The 22,209-nt window shown below is 41.3% G+C and overlaps 1 protein-coding gene across 2 annotated transcripts; it reads left to right on the forward strand.

Annotated features, from left to right (window-relative positions):
• The first annotated feature begins 1,036 nt into the window (after window positions 1-1,036).
• On the forward strand, window positions 1,037-19,863 carry mapk4 (mitogen-activated protein kinase 4). Of its 2 annotated transcripts, none has more exons than XM_085475660.1 (9): window positions 1,037-1,677; window positions 3,212-4,863; window positions 5,151-5,326; window positions 12,632-12,776; window positions 14,093-14,175; window positions 14,691-14,769; window positions 14,994-15,213; window positions 15,446-15,611; window positions 16,135-19,863. In XM_085475660.1, the coding sequence occupies exons 2-9, from the start codon at window positions 4,497-4,499 to the stop codon at window positions 17,104-17,106; spliced, it is 2,208 nt and encodes a 735-aa protein (XP_085331786.1). In that variant the 5' UTR covers window positions 1,037-1,677; window positions 3,212-4,496; the 3' UTR covers window positions 17,107-19,863. The 2 variants fall into 2 exon arrangements, with proteins under 2 accessions (XP_085331786.1, XP_085331787.1); XM_085475661.1 differs by having other exon boundaries at window positions 3,215-4,863.
• Window positions 19,864-22,209: the final 2,346 nt, after the last annotated feature.

Raw genomic sequence — 22,209 nt, forward strand, 5'->3', positions numbered from 1 at the left:
GCAAATTTGATAGACTATACCAAGATTCCCTTTAGATACATAAAAAAAAAAGGAGAGCGAGAGACAGAAATCCTGTTGTTGGAAATATTTCTTGTCACTTTTCATCTTAGCGATAGCAGCGGCTCTCTGGTTTCAAACCTCCTTCTGTAATTACAAAGAAACCACAGACCCACTTACTGGCTTGTGTTTAGCAAATGATTCATCAATCATCAAACTGTTTTATGCCACGATGTTTCAGATTAGAGGTGAGAAAGACATCTTCATCTGTGCTCTCACGCCATGAATCCCCATTAGCTTAGATATCTGTACACTAATGAGGCAGAAATGGAACACAAAATGCAGAAGTGTATCTGTAACTGTGTCTTCTCCTTGACAAACCCACAACATCATAACAGCATCACACACAGTTCATTACATTAGGTGACTCATGGATCTGTTCTCTGTGGAGCCTCTCTCCTCTTTATTAATCCCTCAGCTGAAGCAACCCTGCATAATTATTACGCTCACCGTGACCTTCCAGCGGCTGCTGAGGTTTGTAAGTCAACAGATTATTGAGATGCTGGAGAAACTTTGCTTTTTCCTGTTTTTTCCGCTCTGTTAGTCTTCATAAAGGTCAACAACCCACACACTTTGAGCTCACGCAGTTTTCTGGAGTTGTCAGAAAAGGGTTTAGGAAAGCAAGAAATCATATCTTAATATGGCTTGAGAATGAGGAACCAGTCACACTGCGTTTATCCAACTATAGCTGTAGATTTACCTTTAACATCACTGTTTTTCCCCTCAGTTTTTTAGCAACAACAGCATGGCTCAAATGGCTTGTGAAATAGACTAATTTCATCATAATTTATATAATAAAACTGGCACACTTTAGTTCATCAGCAGCCATTTTCTTCTGTTCCTCTTTTAAACACTAACCAATGCCATGCTCACAAAAGCCGTGTGTTTTTCATTTTCACTCTCCTCACCAGCTCCTCACCAGGTAGATGTTCTGCAGAACCCACAGTCAACAAAGGCTCCTCTCTGGCTTCCTGTCTTGGGGGATCTCAGACCCACAGATGTTGTGCCTGTCAGGATGATAGATGGCCGTGGTAATCATCAAGCTATAATAACGAAACTGGAGTGAGATGGAGGGGCGAAGGGATGAGAAAGATGGGGTCTGAATTATAATTTTCTCTTTGTTTATCCTTCAGCGGGTTTGGAGACCAGTAACTGTGACACTCGTGGAAACTAAGGTCTGGGAGATGCTGCCGGGAGTCACGGAGATATGAGGGAGAGATGTGAAAGTGAGGAGGGAGAGGGAGAGAGATTAGTACTTAATCGTGTGTGGTGCAGTGTGTGAGAGAGCCTACGAGGCCACTCGGGTCTGCTGGATGCACCTGAATCGGGGTGATCGCTTCCTCTCCGCCCCCTCACTCAGATCATCGCTCTGAAGCGCTGACAGAGAGCGGACAGTCGCTCACAATAACCGGCTCTGTAGCAGCCTCCGGCTTATCTCATCTCCCCCCAGCCCCGGTGCCGACCCGCACCGACTGTTCCCCTCTCTATCAACTGAATCTCCCCGACACACCATAGAGGCAGAGCTGCGGTCGTGTTTCACTTTCTTTGCTTGCACGGAGCTCGCATCGTTTCCCCGGATCTTTGTTTCTGGACGGCAGGCTGCGGCTGTGTAATGCCCCGGTGAGTGCTGGATGGTTCCTGGTGTTATCTTTGCGTGTATTTCTTTCTTCTTCCTCTTGTCGTTTGCCACAGAACAGATGCTCTGATAAGATATCTGAGATATGTGTCTGACATAGGGTTGTTAATGTTTGGAATACTTTTCCCCTTATAAACTGGGCTTTATGTTTTATTACATGCACTTCCATTACATTGTTTTTGTTCTGTCAGAGGGGCGTTTCTAGAGTGTGTGTAGACACACAAAGGCAGCTGCATCAAGCCAGCATGCGCAGAGGGAGAACATGTAGTGTTTCCCATGATGTAAAGTGGGCTAAAACTGCCTTTACGCTTATTGGGAAGTAAACCGAGTATAAAAGAGAGCGCGACAGAGAGAGAGAGAGAGAGAGAGAGAGAGAGAGAGAGAGAGAGAGGAAGATGGAAAAGAAAGAGTAGAAAACAAAGCTACAGAGGTTCCTCTGGGACAGAAAATCATCAGCACAAAGCCAGGAGTATGACAGATGTGCCCTTATTTGCTCATATCTGCTATCACCTACAAATTTAGTAACATCATATTGGCTCATGCCAAGAGTTGACTTTTATTTCCCTCCTCTTAAATATGAATGAATAACTACATTATATTATTTTAAAAAGCATGCACTCTGAATTTAAATCAATTGTTTTTGACATAAACATTTTTTGGACTGGATAAAGCCACTGCATTGTTATTCATAATATATAGCACTGTTGCATAACCCGAAGAAATATAGAGAATAAATGCTCAGTTTGTGTGTGTGTGAGAGAGAGAGAGAGCACCAACATGTCGTTAGTGGTTATGCATTATTTATAAAGTTACCCCAGTGCTGCACCTCCCACCCAGACCCACTGTCAGTGCTGCCTCTCTAGTCTCTCTGTTCTCACCTTACACTCTTGCAGCCTCTGACTGAGCTTAACATGAGTGTGTAAGTATTTTAAAGGCTGTGGAAATGGGGGGGGGGTAAAAGCACCTGCAGTCCAGTTCAGTTACAGGGTGTATGCTCTCCAATTCAAGTAAGAAAGAGCTAAAAGAGGGATGAGTTCATTCTCAACCGTGCCTCGAGGCTTCTGGTAGCACAGAGATTTGTTTTATGGATTGATGACTTCACCTCTGGGGCTGAAGAGAAGGACAAAGTCAATTCTTTTGTTTGCTACCTCTATGTGACCTTCCTGGGTTAGAAATTGGAACTAAAATTGTCTAAAGCAGATCAAAAACTGAAAGGATGAACAAGAAACTGCAATCATGTCAATCTAGTCCACCCTGTCAAATAGACTTTTTGCTTTGATGTGATAACATTTGATGTGCTTTAATATAACGCATATTAAAGCACCATAAAATTGATCATCCTCTCTCTATGCACTCAAAGTTGCTTGCATAGATTAGGTTACACTGCCATTTGGTGTTATGTAATGGTAACTCTGCCGCAACAGACAACGTTAACACCCGGGCTCTGCTGCCGTCTAACTTTCCTTGTTATCTTCCTCGTCTCCAAGCTCTCACCCCGTTTCCTCTTTCCCTCCCCAGCAGCAGGAGCAGCAGATGTGCTGAGCGACGCAGCTAATGGTGGTGTCTTCCTATACTGGCCTTGATGCTGATGCTGCTGAAATCCCTACATTCAGGAAAAGGCAACAGGAAGCAGATTTCTGAGGGATTACACCCAAGCACATGTACACATATGCATACTGAGCGGATACCACAGTTCTAGGATTTGGCTGGCACCCAGGTGTGGAGCTCCCTTTGAATGAACTCGCGTGCCTGAGAGAGGCACTCACTGGTATCATGGAAGAAGAGGAGGAGCCAACAGAGTCTTATTGAATATAAAACACATGACTGCTCCTCCCTTTTTTTTTCCTTGCCTCACCATCAAAGGCTGCTTGATGACTTGTAACAAACAGCGGAGCGTGCATAAACAGAGAAGAGTGCAGAGCCGACCATCCGCCTGCTGCTGCTGCTGCTGTCCCATGATACATCAAGTCAAGAATCAGCCACACGGAGGGTTGTTTCTATGGATACCCCATGCCCTGAGTAGTATTAATAAGGCTCCCTGATATTCTGACTATCTGTGCATGAAGATACAGGCAGAGATTAGAAGTACACCCCTGCAGCAGACTTCAGCTCTAAAATAAAACATCTGTGAGGGAGAGACAGACATCATCACCATCAAGAGTCAAGAGGAAGATGCTGGAGGAAAAAAATAAGTTATTTTTAAACATCCACTGTAGAGGCTTTACCAGCATGTTAAAAGTGTCCCTGTGTGATCACTGACTAAAGCCGAACATTACAGTTTTGCATATTTTTAGCTGTACTGAGTTTGAGGTTTTGCTCAGTTGCACCTTTTCTCAAAGGCATCAGAGTTCATCTTCTTTGTCCTTAGTTTGGGACACACAGGCAACAGATGGTGAAGTGCAACTTGAATTGCTCCACACTGGACTAAATGAAGAGGTCAAATGACGCACAAAATCTTATTCTTTAGATCCCATGGAGATCATTTCTTTTCTTGCAATACTAAGAATAGCTCTGAAATTCAGCACAAGCATTTCTTAATAATCCCTTTTAAAGTTTTGGTTGGTCTCTTGAATTGTCACCATTTTCCGTAGGAATAGTCCTGCATTGTGCTTTTGTCTACAAGGAAACATCTATCTACATGTATCTAAATGCAGCAGCTAAGTAAATAAAATTCAGGTCTCCACTCACCAGCAAGATGTAACGTGTGCATAAAAGAGTGAAACAATCATTGCTAATCAAGAGATTAAATCTACCGTCTGGTACCTCGAATCATACATCCCTGTTACCTCCAGAGTGAGCAGCGATGGCCACACAGGACACACCGCACTTTCTCCATGGCTTCGACCTCGGTGGTCACTTTGTTGACCCTCGACCTCTCGGTACAGGTGTCACAGGCTTGGTCCTGTCTGCTGTGGACCAGCGGACTGGAAAGCGTGTAGCAATTAAAAAGCTGGTGATGCGAGACGCCGTGACGGTGAAACATGCCCTGCGGGAGGTAAAGATCACCCGACGGCTGCACCATGAAAATGTGGTGAGAGTCCACGAGGTTTTAGCTCCATATGGACGGCCCTTGCCCCGAGATCCAACCCAGCTCAGCGCCCTCTACATTGTCCAGGAGTGCATGGAGACTGATCTGGCTCGACTGCTGGAGCAAGGGCCGCTACATACAGGTAAATAAAAGGAAGAATACAGAAAACTTGCCCAGCAAATCACCACAAAGTTATAAACAAAGCAGGGTTTTTTTATAACAATTTGGCAAGGCAGAAATCTCACATCAAAACAGTCAAGATGGATAAACAGAAATACAGGCCAGAGGGATACGTATTTATTTTTTACTATTACCTATATCCAGACATGATAATAGATGTTTTTTAAAGAAGAAAATATGTGCTTATACATTGCATATGGACATTGGGGTACATCGTGATGTGCTGATTTGATTTTTGCCCTTGAGCAGGTCATGCTACTCTGCTGTTCTACCAGCTGCTGAGGGGACTGAAGTTTATCCACTCTGCCAACGTCCTGCACAGAGACCTGAAGCCAGCCAACACATTTATCAACACGGACCAACTGCTGCTCAAGATCGGAGACTTCGGGCTGGCCAGAATAGTCGACCCTCATTATTCTCATAAGGTAAGCATGAAGACGCACAAGGACCACTGAAGGACCCACGCACACACAGGCACACAAACACACACAGAAGTGCATGATCTGCAGGGAGACTCATGCTGACAAGGTGGCAGCTCATTGCATGGATAGCTCGCTCAAAAAAGTTTTCCAAATGGCCTACAGTGTCTTTTCAAATTGGTAAATGGATGAGTCATATTACAGCAGTACTGTGCAAAAGTCTCGAGCCAACCCTCATTTCTTTATATTTTGCAAGGAAAACTGGAGATTGGTGCATCGATTTATTAAAACACGAGTTTGTACAATTCTAAGAAGTTTGAATGTCAATATTTAGTGTTACCAGCTTCATCCTCCAACACAGCCTGAACTCTCCAAGGCAAATTTTATTGTCATTTCTTCAGGTAGTCTCCAGGCTTCCTTAAGTTCTTCTTTGGATGTTAGCTGCCTTTTGTTCCGTCCTCTGTCAAGATGATCACACACTGATCCAATAATGTTGAGATCCAGGCTCTGCAGAGGCCAATCTATGATAGTGTTTCAGTGTGTAGTTCTATCAGGGCATGTTTTTACTGGACTGGCATTGTGTTTGGAATCACTGTCACACTGAAAAATGAAGCTGCTGCCAAGCAGATGCTTTCAAGATGGTATTGAATGGTGGATCAAAGTCCGACTGTACTTTCTGCGTTCATAATTCCATCAGTTTTGACGTATTGTTGTACCTCTATCCGGACCTCCTCCATACATCATTGACAACGATTAGAAACAAAATTTTCAAATTTGATTGATCATGTCCTCTTGCCTTATGACAGCTGGGATATGCTCCAGCCCTCCTGTGACCCAGAACTCGATGGATGGATGATGAAATAAGAAGTGCTCAAGCTTTTTGCACAGTACTGTAGTTTTTGTAGTCTTTATTTAAGTGCATGTCTATAAGAAAATACTGGTGTGATGACCAAAGAAGAGATTGTGATATGTGCACAAACATTCCCAGATGTATCCCAATTATTCTCACTTAATGTTTTTGTAGGGCATGTAAATAAAGCCAGAGTGCCAAGATCTATTTTGACTGGAAGCTAATTAATGCCTTTTCATTTTTTTATATAAATCTTTAAATCCCTGATCAACCACGAAGGGCTCTGTTGGCCACATTGATTTTGAAATCAAAATAAAAAAATAAAAAATGAAATACTTTGTGCAGCTTGTTCTACAAAAACTAATCATACCAAACATTTCAGCCAACTTGCGGGGGATTTCTTTTCCTCTCTTCTCATTTCTCTGAAGCACCGTATGCCATTCAACTGCTGATGGCTACATCTAGGCAGCACATTGTAATATCAAACATTATCTCTGCTCCATCTCATTATGGTAGAGTTGTTATTAGGGAAGAGACACCAATTCCTCAAACCCTATGTGGTTATCAGGCAGCTGATCACACACAATAAATAGTGTAGTGCTGTAAAAGAATCCTTTCAAAGAAAATTCTTTCTATATTTCAATTTGCAATGCGGAATCTATCATGTTTCCATTTTATTTTACAACTGGATGCTTATCAATAGTCTGATCCTGCGTATGTAAAGTGCACCTGTGGACCAAGCAGCCAGAATTTCATAATCTCCAATTTTGAGAAGTGTGTAACTGATGTATCTCTCCTTACGCATTGCAGTGCAGGCTAATGTTTGTTTCATATATTCTCTGATTACACATCTCCCTGTTTGATATTGCCAACCTGCGTTTTTCACAAGAAGCTTCCCCTTCACCCCGAACCCAGCTATTTATGTCTTCTTTCCAGAGCTGATATCAAGTTTTTCACTAATTAAACTCTGTGGATAGTCTGGCAATGGCATATAAAGACTTCTGAAAGATTAGTGTGAAGATTTACTGCTCTATTGTTCAGCTTTATTGTGTGCAAAGAGCCCAAAGCCACACTGTAACACTAGCGGGACTGAATGTGTGTGCAAGCTTATATGTTTGTGTGTGGGGGGGTTTGGGTTTGTGCTTGTGAAGAGGAGCTCTTGTGAAAGGCGATCTTTGTCAGCTCAGAGCACGGGACTGGGGATCAGCTGGGTGCAGACACAGGGGTGCATTCGGAGAGGGGGGGTGGAAGGGAAGAAGAGAAGGGAGAGAAAGAACAGATGAGAAGCAAGAGTGAGAAATTTTAAACCGGGGAAGGCTGAGCGAAAGAGCTAAAAAGCTTTGTAAAAAAGTATGAAAGCAGAGGCAGGGAGAAAAAGAAAGAACGTGGAGAAAAGCTCAAAGCGGAGACGTCAGACAAGGGCGAGAAAAAGTCAGAGGCTACAGTTTTTCAAACACATTTCTCCAAAACACTATTTCAGTACTGAAAAAGTGTTTTCCAACACCACTCACACAGTCATGTGAATGTGAAGTACACTCGCTTTTGGTTCTAAGATTTTTTTATTATCAAGATACAATTTTAATTTTTTTTGTCCTTATCAGGTCTTGCAATTAGATAAATGGAACCTCAGACATATTACATGTCACATCTCATTATTTATTTAACAAATATTAAGCCTAAATGCAGAAGCAGTGTGTGGAAAAACACATATTCAACCTTTCTCTTCCAACACCCACCAACTTCCATAGGAATTAAGAGAGTAAGTAACAGACAGGTGCTGCTAATCAAATCAACCCGATTAACTGAGCACATTTATAAAGCAGAGGTTTTGTCATTTTGCTGGTCTGCAGTATTCGACTGCCTGTTAACACAATGCAAAGACATCAGCAATGATCTCAGACAAGTAACTGTTGCTGCTGTTAGAAATCCATTTCTAAACAATTTGAAGCTCGTGATTTTACAGCGAGAAAGATTATTCACAAGTGGAAAACATTCAAGTCTGTTGCCAGTCTTCCCAGGAATGCACGTCACAGAAGATTCCCCCCAAGGTCAAACTGTGTATTGCTCAGAGACCCTGCAAAAAAAAAGCAAAAGAAATCCACCAGCTATATCTCAGACTCTATAGAGTTCAGTTAGCATGTTAAATGTTAAAGTTCATGGAAATACAATTAGAAAAAAGCTGAACAAGTATGGCTTGTTTGGAAGGGTTGCTAGGAGACAAGAGAAAGTCTCTTCTCTCTCTAAAAAAAAAACAAAACCAGGGCAGCATGGCTTAGATTTGAAAAGCTGCATCTCACCACATTACAAGACTACTGGAAAATTTCCTTTGGACAGATGAGACGAAGGTGGAAATGCGTGGCTATAATATACAGCAGATTCTTGGAGAAAACCAAACACAGCATATCAGCGCATACACTTCATACCAACTGTCAAGCATGGTGGTGGAGGGATGATGATTTGGGCTTGTTCTGCAGCCACAGGAAGTGGGCACCTTACAGTTATCGAGTCAGCCGTGACATCCTCTGTTTGCCAAAGTTTTCTAGAGTCAAATGCGAGGTCATCTGTTCGTCATGTAAAGCCTGGCTGAAACTGGGTCATGCAGCAAGGCTATGATCTCAGACAAACCACCAAGTCTACATTAGAATGAGTCACAATGACAAGAATCAAATGGCCCAGTCAAAGTCCAGGCCCCAACCTGACTGAAATGCTGTAGTGTGACTTTAAGAGAACTGTGCAAATGCCCACAAACCTCAATAAACTGAAGCAATATTTCAAATTTGAGTGGAATCCTCCACAACAATGTGAAAAACTCATAAAGTCAGACAGAAAATGCTTACTTCAAGTTATTGCTGCCAAAGGTGCTTCCTCAAACCACCGAATGATGGGGTGTAATTAGTTTTTCACACACTGCTTCTATATTTGGCTTGGCTTTAGTTTTTAATAAATAATGACATGGTGTAATATGTTTTGTTGTTTAACATCTGAGTTTGTATTTTAATAATATAGACTACAGACAATATTCTAAATTATGTTTATTGTCCTCAGCACTGAAACATGGTGTCTCTTCTTTTTCACACGACTGTTTCTTGTCCTGCGTATCATGACTGATATTATTGTATCAGACCATTGATTTGCTGAGAATAACTGACTGCTAATACGAATCAAAGCTAATACTCTTTGGATGTTGTTTTCAAGGTTTTAAATTCTACCTTATAAAGCAAAAGATTAGTATTTGTTGTAGAAAAAGAATCCTATAATTGAAAATGAAGTAAAATACAGCAATACAAAAGAAAAAGGAAAAAGATAAAAACAGAACAATGGCATGCAGACTGTCAATGCCAAAAAAAAATAGGCTTTATTATAGTAGCAAAATAGTCTTAGGAACCAGTGGACATTCTGTCCCTCTGTTTGGCTACATGACCAAGCACTTAATACTCTTCCTTGTACTGCAACAAGGGGATGTCTTCTGTATTCTACCCACATCACATCCTTCATCTTCAAGGTGGTTGGTTATTACCCCCATGAATGTTTATCTAGGCAGAATCCAGTATGTTCACAAAGTGCTGCATCTGTGTTGCACTTAAGCTCTATAAATATGCTTTAAATGGTTTTGACAACAACATGGACCAATCTTCAGATGACAGCTCACACAAATGAAAAACGTCTAAAGATTTTTGCAAAATATTCAAGAAAAGAAGATTAATCTCATTCATAAGTTAGATAATGCTGCAAAGGATTTCTCAAATTATTATGGATGGATAACGTCTGATGCTATTTGGGCTATTTGTGATGCAGTTTTGATACCAAAGCAGATGCTTTCAGTGAATACAATAGCATTCTCTCTCTATTGCTCTTATTCAATAATGCAAACCAAAAGTGCCTTTTCAGGCATTTTCTGTTAATGGGCGTAGGCCGCATTAACCTCAGCTGTGATGGAAATTCACAAATGCTGTTAACTTTAAATAAGACTGGTTAATGCTTTAGTATCACAGAAGAACTTATGAAGATTTTATATCATGTTTTTTTTGAAAGAAAGTTGTGATGTGTAATTCTTCCTACTCAATGATCAGACAGACTTCTTCTCTGCATTAGCCATACCTTTTAATACTTGTACTGTATCTCAGTCCAGGCATTGAAATTAGGTTGTTTGAAGAGCTGTCTGGAAGTGTGTTTCTGACTACACAGAGCAAACATTTACTCAGGCAGAGAGAGATGACAGAAGGGCTGAGAGGAGAGAGGCAGAAAACAGAGGGGGAAAACAACATTATTTGTGATGTTATTTACAGTCTACACCGGTAAGATCTTGGTGCTTCTGTGAATGTGTATGTGTGAATGCCACCTGCTGAGGCAGTGCTGGATCTGCCCAGAAATTATTCATTACCTGGATGAAGGTCAGAGCAGAGGAAGGGGGAAGACAGTTGGATAAGGACAGAGTGTTTAAAAGTACCTGGAGAGAAGAGAAGGAGGGAAGAAACAGATGAGAAAGGAGGTAAAGGAAGCTTGTTGAGATGCACTAAAGGCTAGAAGAAAGAGAATAAGTGTGAAGAAAAGAGGAAGGGAAGGGGAACAGGCGCAGCTAATGATGACGCAGAGAAATACTGAGGTGGGAGGTTGGGATGAACGAATGATAAAAAAAGTGGGAGGAAAAAGCAGGAGGAAGAAGGTCAATGGGGACAAAGAGGAAGCAAAGATGGGGGAAATCACCCCATAATCTTAAAGAGTAGCAAAAACACTAAAACAGAAGTGGGGATAGTTTTGGAAACAAAGCAAACACAGCTACAAATGACATATGTGACCACATCTATGCATTGCTTTATAAAACTGAGGCCTAAATTTGCTTTTCCCTTAAAAACTGTGTCCAGGCTTGGGTTGGCCCTGAAAGAAATGTACTTTGGTACTTTTGAAACATCTATCAAACTCTCACCAGGGAGCGTAAACAAGAGCTCAGATATGAAAAGGCAACAGCGGGCCAGACAGATAGAAGATAAGGTCACTGAGTAGTCAGCATCATTTTTTGCACTGTCTCCTGCCACAAAGAAGAGAACAGGCAGTGACTTAGCAGTTACATTCAATGCACGTAGGAGTAGTCTAACTTTTTAAAAAAGAGTCGTACAGTCGTTTTGACATGCAAAGAAAACCTACTTCGGCCAGGCACACCGCACACAGCGATGTCTAAGTGGGAATCTTGGTGTGGGTGGCCCACAGTGAAGAAGACTCTGAGTCATACTCATAACCTGCTTATCAAGAAAAATTACCCTTTTTCTTTTTCCTATCGAGAAGGCACTTATTTTCAAGCTGTCGAAAATATGAAGCAGCTTTGGGACGCATCAAAAGCGTGAGAAAGCAGGCCAGCCCTTTTTTGGCATAGTACCCCCAGATGATTTACTGACATGAAGAGTTTCAAGTGTGATAGCTTATCTGAATGAGGAAAAAAATTCAAGCTGTCTGTATTTTATTAGCTTAAATCGAGTAACTCTTTCCCCCCAAAAAATAGATAAGAAGATAGGAGACTGGTGAAAAGGAGAATAGAAAATTACTTTAGGAGAGCGGAGGATAGAAGGAAAGAAGAGCAACGAGGATAAAAAAAAATGAGGGCTAGAGAGGCAGAAAGGATAAGAGAATAGTGCTAAGAGGCATATTAGACATGTATGCCATGAGCCAATGTGGGGTTCATTTTCTATCTATTTCTGATCTTTGCCAGTTAGTCATCAAATTCAAATTAGCCTGAGAGATGGGCAACAGAATAGCGTCCCAGCACAATGAAAAGTTTATGTGAGTGATGTCAGTCATTATAAAACAATTCACAGCAGCTGAGTGGAAAAGCAGTGAAGACTACATCTGCCTTTTCCTGCCAAGAAATCTAAAAATGTGTGAGGGGAAATATAACCGCATTTTCTCGTGCAGTCTGCTCTCTTTTCAAGCTGGGCTGTGAAGAAGTTTAAGAGCCTGGGGCAGTGAAATTTGGCTCAGGAGAACTACGAGGGGAATAGAAATATGATGTAGTAAGTGAAGGTATTTTGAGATTTTACAAGGCTGGAGAGTGAGAGGTGGGGTGATATACAAGAGGTGGGGAAAGTGTTAATGATAGCAACAGGCAGAAACATCTCATTATCTCTACATCAGGGAATATGCGGACTTATCTCTGTGGTGACTGGCGTATCTCTGTGCATAACATCATTATTCACAGAGGATTTTTTAGAGAATTAGATAGAGTCCTCTGAATCCTGTCAGAGCAGCACTAATGAGGACTTATGTTGTTGCTTCGGTGGAAATTCAGGGCAATCCATTTTAAAGACAAACAACTACCAGCAAACTTTATACGTATTCAAGTACATGCAGCCTGCTAACAGTCCAATCTGATGCATGCCCGTCGTATATGAAAATAACTTAAGATTCTCAGAGCTTTCATTTTCTGTATTTCTCACTTTCAACAATTTTATCCCTCTGCTTTCCTTATCCAGGGCTATCTGTCGGAAGGTTTGGTAACTAAATGGTATTGCTCCCCACGTCTGCTGCTGTCACCCAACAATTATACCAAGGCCATAGACATGTGGGCTGCGGGCTGCATACTGGTTGAGATGCTCACTGGACGCATGCTATTTGCAGGTATGTCTACTGTTTTTAATGCGTTCACCGTTTAAGTACTGTCATTTTCAACCTTATTACTAATATATCACCCCAAACCGCAGATAACTGCCCCTCCCTGAGCCTGGCTTTGCCGGAGGTTTCTTCCTCTTAAAAGGGAGTTTTTCCTTCCCACTGTCACCAAAGTGCTTGCTCATCTGATTGTTGTTTGGGGGGGTTTTTTGTTTTTGTTTTTGCATTTACTCTAAAATATAAAGCACCTTGAGACAACTGTTGTTGTCATTGAACTGAACTGAACATAATTATAATAATTGCATCACACTAGTGACGCCATCCAGTTAGAGCAAAGAGAGTTTGGTTTTTTTTCCTTTGACAGTGTCCTCCACCAAAGACACTTTGCTCTCTTTCTGCACACTACTTCTTTGCCTGACTAGAATGACAATGATGATAGAGAAATTCTCACTCTCCAGAGTAGATGTAGTTCTTCCTCACAGGCTGGTTTGACCTCCATCAGCCCTCTACACCACAGGGCTGGCATCATAAACATATAGGTGTTCTTTGTTCCTTAGTGTTCCTGCATTTTTTAAATTTCATACATCAGATGTTAGAGGTGTTTTCCTTGGCTTTTACTTAACCCGCAGACTAGAGTGGAAACAGCATATATTTGTTTACCAGAGAGGAGACCGCATTCTCCCTTCCAAACAAACTACCACTGCTTGCATATTTCTTGCAGCTACGACTCTGTTGATATAGCTCCACCTGCTGGTGTCCATTGGCTTTATGAAACATTTAAAGGGAACTTCACCATGTGTCAGATGAGCTGAAAATGCTGCTTTGCTGCTCTGTGTTAGAAGAAGACTTGCATGCCACAGAAGCATGCTACACTTCTGATTACTCCGCATTCAGTGACTTCAAAATATGAATTTTCCCTCCAGCTGTCAGAGGTAAAATGCTCTTTGTGAACTATAACTGAGTGGAAACTTACGACAACTGATTCCTCCCAGTTGATGCAGGCACAGCAACAAGCTAGGGTAGTTAGAGTAGATGTCTGCCAGTGTAGATGGGTTGCAGGATGTTTATTCCTTAATGTGAGAGTGGCCAAAAGAACAGTGTGCCCAAAGTTTCAAGTTTACTGATTCCACAGGGTGTGGTGTGAAATTTGAATGCTTTAGTAGTAATTTCCACCTAGTTGTTAACTTACTGTGTCTTTAAATTGACATCTTCCATCTCCCAGATATTCATGCTTGACTCTTAAAGTTGACGTTTCCCCCCAGCTTATGTAACTGATCCTCTGTCTCTTCTGAACTTGCTTCTGATTGGTTGTGTCTTGCTCCCAGGAGCTCATGAGCTGGAGCAGATGCAGCTGATTCTCAACACAGTGCCGGTGCTGAGAGAGGAGGACAGGCAGGATCTGCTACAGGTCAAACATCAGAGGCTACTGCAAGTCATATTAGCATTATAATGTCTGACTGATTATTAAGCCTGACATTCATTTTCCCAGCTTTGGAGAGCAATTTTTTTTTTTTTAAAGAAATATTGATTATGTCAAGAACTGCACATATTATAATATCTGAAATAATCATGCACTCCCCCCTGTTTTTGTTATGAATGTAGACTAAAGACTATGTCACTTCACCTCTGTGAACTTGCATTTTGAATTTAATAAATCTAACAAGACGCAATAAGACGCATGAAACAAAATATATGTTTCATTCACCCGACCATTTTATTGCTTTTACTTTTTCCCCAAATTTTCTTTGAATAGTGAGATATTATCATTTTTATTAATCAAGTTATTAACGTCTGATGTTCTGAAAGGCTTAATTTTGTACAAGGTTAAATGTGTCTTTTTTCAGCGTGGAATGCCTTAAATGTAAACAAAATAAATAAATAAAATAATGAAACATAAGTAATATTTTAACCATGCATTTCTAGGTGATGCCTTCATATGTCAGTCATGAATGGAAGGTGAAGAAACCCTTTTCTGAACTTCTGCCTGAAGTGGATCCTCAGGGTGAGTGATGGGGACTGAGTGATGGGGAGAAGAGGAAGGTCAAGGACTTTAAAGTATGAAGGGAACAAATAATGGAAGTGCTAGAAGGGAGAAAAAAAGATATAGAAAACCACAGCTCTTCTGACCTGTGACAGATGAAGTGATGCTGGAGTCGTGTGAAGATGTTTGGAGGTCTAACACATATAATTTAGGCTTTACTCCCACACCTTCTTTTCCCCTCCCAGCTGTGGACTTCCTTGAGCGTATCTTGACCTTTAACCCCATGGATCGCCTGACAGCTGAAGCGGCGTTGTCTCACCCCTTCCTTCAGCAGTACTCTTGTCCAGAGGACGAGCCCACTTCATCGCATCCCTTCCGCATTGAGGATGAGCTGGAGGACAGCCTCATCACTGAGCAGAGCCTCAGCAACAGCAATAGTCAGGCCTCCAGCATCCAGTGGGACAGGTGTGTGGATTTTTTTTAATCACCAGTGGGGAAAATTGGATCATGTTTTCCTAGTCATTCTTAGTATGTTTTAATAATAAAAATACTACTAAAAATGATCTGTTGATCATTTTCTCATCAAATCAACTACCAATCTCAGCTGTTCATTCGTGTATTTTCAGATTACAACTTAAATGTATGTGTTTGAGCACAAATTATTTACTCCTGACTTGTAATTTCTGCCTTTCTGCAGGTACGAAAACAGTTTATCAACAGTTATGTGCTGGCAACAATCAGGTGGGAGGTGTCGCTGCGTGCCCCCTTGTCACATTACCTCTGACCTGGGAGACACTACAGAGGAAGAGGAGGTGCAGAGAGACCCCCGGGCCAGTTCCAGCTCACTTGTAGAGGAGGCTCAGGTTGGATATGCTTCTTCCCTTTTCTAGATACTAGGAGACTGCTGTACTGGCACTACTAGTACTGTAATGTCTTTGTTATGCAAAGACATAAGTGAAGATGTTGGATGTTGGTCAATAATTTTTCTACATTTTAAAGCAGGGATACTGCAAGTGTCAGCAGTTCTTGTAACCCTGTTGGCTCTTGTCACAGTGAGATGACCATATTGTCTCAGTTCCTATAATTCCCCCCTCTTCTTGCTTCCTCTCACTGGCTTCCACAGAGATTCAGAATTCATTTAAAATGTTATTAATTACATATAAAACCCTACATGGCCAGGCTTCTGAGTATATTTCAGACCTGCTGATAACTTATTCTGGCAACTTTTGACTGTGTCACACTTGACTATGCTTTTGTCCTTTCTCTGTAGTATTTATTCTGTCATGAGCTTAAGTTTCATTGAACACATGGGATATGAGTCAACACAACTAGAATTAATTGCTTATTGAAATTAATTACTTTTCCCTCACCAACTGTCTCATATAGGTTGATCCACGCAAATATTCCCACAGCAGCTCGGCGGAGCGCTTCCTGGAAAACTCTCACTCCTCTCTGGAACGTGCCTGCGGTTTGGGATACGGGGAGGTTGACTGTGGCCGCTCCTGTGATTACAAAGTGGGCTCTCCTTCGTATCTGGATAAAATTGCCTGGCGAGAGGGAAAACCTCAACACTACTCAGAGCCTAAGCTCATCCTTGATCTGTCACACTGGAAGCGTAACATTAACAGCCTCCTTGTGCCTCCTGAGCCTATTGGTGGCAGCATGGAGGATCTGGGAGAGATGAAGGAGGAGGAGGCAGCGAAGGAAGAGGAAGACAAGGAGACAGGGGATTTGTTCCAGGAAATCTCTCGCTGGGTTGAGAGCACCCAGTCTCGTCTGCACTCACCCAGTCCCAGTCCTTCTTTGGAGCAGCAGTCACCTTCCTGCTACACTTCCTCGCCACCTCTCCCTCTGTCCCCTACTGACCTCCCAACTCCAGTCTTCCACTACACGGAGGTTGTACGGCAACCATCAGAGTACGATGAAGGCAGACTAAGCCCATTTCGCCCTATCATGTCTTCCTCTTATGCCCTCCCATTACTTCTTCCTTCATCTCCCACCTCCCTACATCCTCCTCATTCATATCAAACGGTGTCTTCCCCCACCACCACCACACAATTTTTCCAGCCCACAGAATCTCAGCCGCTTTCTTCCACTTCTTCCCTTTCTCAGCCAGTAAACGCTGACTCCCTGGAGTCTCTTCCTGTCAAACAAAAAGAGCGTCTGTTTGACCTAGATGTGTTTATATCCCGAGCACTGAAACTGTGCAGGCAGAGAAAGGAGAAAGCAAGCGGGAAGAAAGCGAAAGAAGGAGGATGGATGGAAGAAAGCAAACAGCCAAACATTAACCGAAAAGTACCCGGCTTCCCAGAGCACAGGACTCCATCACCACAGACGCCACAGACTCCCAACTCTTGATGTTGAATTTCAACTGCAGGTACACCACAGCATCATACCGGGTAGCACTCCCAAATGCTCATAGTGCTTTACATTGTGAGCAGTGCCCGTGGTTTAATATGCTGCTTAAACATTAGACCATAGTGTTAGCAGCTTTTGTCTTTTTTGGTACTATTGCAACAACGCACTATATGCTGTGATAAAACAACCCCCTGACTTAAGCAAGCAATCTTCCAGCTTCGTCGTGAGATGTTCTCAGGCAGTTAGAGGTCAGAAATGTGGACCACATTTGCCAATGCAAGCAGCAAAGATTTGATTTACATGAGCATATTTTAAAGCAATCAGCTGACATTCCTTATTAACTGAGGTTTGCTCTGATCGATCAGACAACAATTTCATTTTGTGCCACAAACATTTGCAAATGACAAAAGAAGGAACAGTCATCTGCTGGTATCACCTCCCTACGCTATTAATAACTAATAGCTTAAGCCTGTTTTAGGCTTGCTTTCAATTTGTTTTTCTTACAAGATTCTGTACTTATTCTCTACTTCTTACTGTTTGTAATCCTTTTCAGAACAAAAATTCAAGTGGTCTTCCAGCGGTGAGTTTCACCAGCTAATAATAGTGACACAGAAGGTGTTTTTCCGGTGTGTCTCTGAATGTATTTATTGGAAAAATAATCCATCATATTATGCTACACGATGACCCATAAGGAGTTTAACACTCTAACAGCAACTTCATTTTGTCACTGCTCCAAACGGCCTGTCAACTTGTAAAAAATACAGTCAGATTTAATTACATACTATATTTCTCAATGACTAGTATTTTTGTGTTTGTATTTTTCTTGTGCTCTTTGTTCATTGCTACAACCCATGTTCATGTTATTTGGAGTGAATTGTGTTCTTGTTGAATGTGGAATGCCCTGTGGTAGTAATTTTTGACTATCAGACAGCTATGGTTTCTTGTTTGCTTGATGCACCAAGCAAGGTCTGTTTTACACTGAACATATACTATCCTCTCGTTCCAAGACAGCCACACAGAAAGCTTTCATGCAAACAACGGTTTACTATATTTTGAAGTATATGGATACTTTACAACCTTTGCAGGAAATTATTTGTACTCAAAACTTTTTAGTGGTTTGCAGCAGCCAGATTAATACATGAAACTCAAATAAAAAGAATTTAAAAAATAGACCCAGGTAAATGGCAGGTGAACATTAAGCAGTAGGTGAAGGCTGCTGGCTTGTGCCTCATAGTCTGTTAGTCAAGAGCTTCTCACATTCTCTTGAACTGTGGAGCTAAAACTGGCTTTACAAAACTCTTCAACGCTAGTGCCAAACGTAACCCAGTTAATTTAACATTCCTTTTATTCTGTGGCCTCAATCCCTCCATCTCAAATGTCACTGTTTGAAATGTGATATTCTGCTGTTAACTGATCAAAGAATGTACGAGTTGAGTTGTAATGCTGAAATACACTTTATGGATAGAAGTACTGGGGCACCTAAATATTACCCCTACAGGAGCTGGGATGGAAACCAATTCCACGAAGCTCCCCGTGCACAGTTTTTGTCCTGATGTGAATGCCAGAGGAGGTTTTGATCACTGCAGTTATTGAGTCAGCAGTGCAAAAAATAACCCTTAAAGTTGATAATGGAAGATAAAATACATTTGAAAAAGTGACAAAATCCATCCACAGACACACATAAATACAAACTGGCATTGCAACAGTGGCATTCTTACTGTGTAACTGTGTGTTTAGCATCCTATTACTTCCTTCACATATGTTTGTACAGGTAGACTGTATAAATGCTTGATTTTATATACCACAGGACTGAAAACACCTGAATTCAAAGATTAAAGGGTGTGGCCTGTCACTTTTGTCCATATAGTGTACGTGAAACATACTGCCAGCAACACAACAGAGTAAGAATGTTTTATTCCTTTCGTATTATCAAATAATAAGTTGAATCCTTCCTTAAAATCCATACAAGCCACACACAGGTCGAAGTTGTCTCGAGTCTTAGCTGTTAACTGTGCAGATGTAAGTTGTTCTAAAACTGTTGACTCTCATGCTGTCTGCACCTGTAATGCATGGTGTAGCCTACATACAGATGCTGTAGGCACATTTTCACTTGCACAACTTAGTATGACTTCCAAAGAATTGAGCCATACATGAGATTTGCCATAAGTACAACCTACGAGACAGCAAAGCCGAGTTGGTTCTTTTAAACATCACAGTGAAGCACAGGTAGTGTCACTAGCACATACAGAAATACAGGAGTTCACCCTATTTTTTGCCAGTAAACTGCGGTCCACCTAATCAAAAGGAATTTTGCTTTAAGTCAAACACAAAGGATCATATTTTGCATTAGCAAATTTCTTCTGAGCTGCAGGTAGAGCAAAGCCAGCAATAACGTCACTGAAAAGTATCTGTAACACATGTCGGTACTGAGCCGAAGTTAATTATTTTAAGTGTTTAAAGCAATGTAGAAAATGTGCCTCGGTACACCTCAATACTTCCAGCTTGCTGAATGTAACGTGTCCTTTTCCTTCTGCATGGCTCTTCAAAAAGCTCAACGGTTGTTGTTTTCATCATGTGTCACTTTGTGATAAGAGTCATGTTTCTGTGGGCACCTATTTATGTTGTATCCATGCTTCAGGGAGGCCTCAGCTTTTCATTTGGGAGAATCTGTGACATTTTTAATTCTCTCTATATTGATAGTATCTCTTTTGGAGTTTCTGTTCTTGCTGGAAAATTAATAAAACAGTACTAAAACTATTTTTTGATGTCATATTTGACTGCACTGGTATAATAATGTAATGGTGGGGAAACTCAGGCAGCAACACTCCCTAGCAGGAAACACAACTCCAATCCTAACTCTGTCAAGCACAGATGGGAGTCTCAGCCCAAAATCCACAGAATCCAAATGATCTGCCAGCTTTCACAGGAAGCCCCCACAGTTTCTATGTCCACATGTTAGAGTTGTTTTGGCAACACGAGGGGGAAATGTTATGACTAATCAGAATACAGAATGTATATTTCGTTACTCAGTTTATGATAATGCACTTGGGGGGAGGGTTGAAAAAACTGTTAGAAAATTGGCTTGTTTCGCTAAATTTGTATTTTAAATTGCATTTAAAATGTAAATGCATTCTCTTGTATAAAATAGTGTGTTAAAAAAATATCAGCATACATATCGACTGAAAGACACTGTCAGTTTTTATGTACAATCTACATTTAGCATTCATTAAATCATGCCAATAAATATACATTCCATTTTTGTTGCTTTCAGATAAATATATAAATATGCCTTTCGTGATCTTTTTGCATTCTTCTGTTAAGACCTCTAGCAATATCCTAACATCTGTTAATCTGTCAATATTATTGTAGGTTAGTTTAGGAGAGCAATGAGTGTTTACTCAGAGCATAGGCACTATTAAACTCAGTTCATCATTATCTACCAGTTTCTGTGCTGTGTAGCCTTCAAATAAATATATATGGTAGATACTTCCTTATTCACAAGGGGTGAGCACAGTTGGTAGCTCCGCATGTCTGATTTGGCAGATTCTTTACCCTGGATGCACTTCCTGACACATCCCAGAGAGATGTCTTCTCCTAAGACTGAACAGGGATGTTTTGCTTCTTAGATAAATATGTAAACCACGCACGCACCACATAGCCACAAATTTTCTACGCAATACAGTACCACAGCTTAGGATAAACTAGTAATATGACATAACATGCGCAAAATAAAATGCGCGTGTTGGAGTATTTACGGTAATCGAGAGGGGAAACCCCAGCATCTGATTGGTCGAGCGGCCGGGTTCTTCTACAGCGTTTCCTCTCCTCGCGACTCAATCTGGTGTATGTGTGCTGGCAGGCAGGCTAATCCCAGGGTCAGTCCACAGAAGTTAGGCACAGCGAATATCATAAGAGTTGTGCCTAACAGACATTGAACGGCAGTATTATATTACTCAAGAGCAGGTAAGCGGAGTCGTTGTTCTCTAAATTGTAGAAAGTGTGTGTCATTTGAGAACTTCCTGCTTACTGAGCCAAGAGAGATGGCAGCAAGCAGGGCTGTGATGAGTAAGTGACTGCATTTAGCTAAGTCATCCGAATAAAAAGTGCCTAGTGTCGGTGTGCTTAATCAGTTTAGTAGCTTCAGACATTAAGACTTAGGTGACAGAGGTGTTCAAATGACGACACCCTCTGCTTTATTTTAACTTAAAGTTAGCAAAAGGTTAGCTTTTAGCTCCTGTGGTTGTGAGGCTAATGGCTTGCAGTTGTGGTGGATATCAGTTTTTGGGGGGTTTTGTTTTTGAAAGATCTCCAACATGTTATAAGGTCACATTTGGCATTTGCCCCCAATTATCTTCTCATTCCCTTGAGTGTTAAAGCTTGGGACAGTTGAGTATTTCCTTGCCTTTTATTGCAGGTTCTGCTAATATTTAACCTCCACCGGTGGGTTTTTTACGTTCAGTGATCAGACACACTGACAGGGTGAGTGAGAAAGACTGAGAACAATAACCTGTTAGTAAGGCCACACCTAACAGCTGTGTTAAGTCTGTCTGGTCAGTTGAGGAAACTAATAACCTAAAGTATCATCTGTCTTCAAACCACTTTACCCTGATCATGTGAGACCATAAAAGATTTACACTTAAAATCATGCATGTGGGTGAGATTCGGAGCTTGAAAAAAGGTGCCCAGTGTGCACAAGAGGGTGGATACAATGCATGTTATTACATTATGACTGGTTTAGTTAACACAGTTGTTGTTTGCACCAGTTATTATTCCAGAACCAATAAGAAAAGATTTATTAGCAGTTTAAATTGTACTGCCTTATTTGTCTCACCTGTTTACAAAGAAATTAAATTACCAGTACTCCACAGGAAGACAGATGGCAAGTGAGATGCCTGATTTTGAATGGCATTTAATTAAACGTTTCTAAGTTATGGTTTCTAAACTTACAGAGCATCTGTATCTAGCTGCAGTACTGGTGAGCTCATGCTGTACATTTTCTGATCTCAGCACAATTTTGCTATCATTTTGATTCCCATTTAGAGCAGTCCAGGTGCATAATTATAGGCAGGTTTCTTGTCTCCATTCATACTCTGTTTGCAGACA

The sequence above is a fragment of the Copadichromis virginalis genome, linkage group LG12 (genome assembly GCF_057382275.1).
Source record: "Copadichromis virginalis isolate Kocher_CV1m ecotype Utaka linkage group LG12, C_Virginalis_male_GT1.1, whole genome shotgun sequence".
Taxonomy (NCBI): domain Eukaryota; kingdom Metazoa; phylum Chordata; class Actinopteri; order Cichliformes; family Cichlidae; genus Copadichromis; species Copadichromis virginalis.

Excerpts from the sequence above, each read along its gene's own strand:
- mapk4 (XM_085475660.1), top strand. The coding sequence starts at position 4,497 with ATGGCCACACAGGACACACCGCACTTTCTCCATGGCTTCGACCTCGGT. Across the intron at positions 5,327-12,631 it reads ACCCTCATTATTCTCATAAG|GGCTATCTGTCGGAAGGTTT; the intron begins GTAAGCATGAAG and ends TTCCTTATCCAG. Across the intron at positions 12,777-14,092 it reads TGGACGCATGCTATTTGCAG|GAGCTCATGAGCTGGAGCAG; the intron begins GTATGTCTACTG and ends TCTTGCTCCCAG.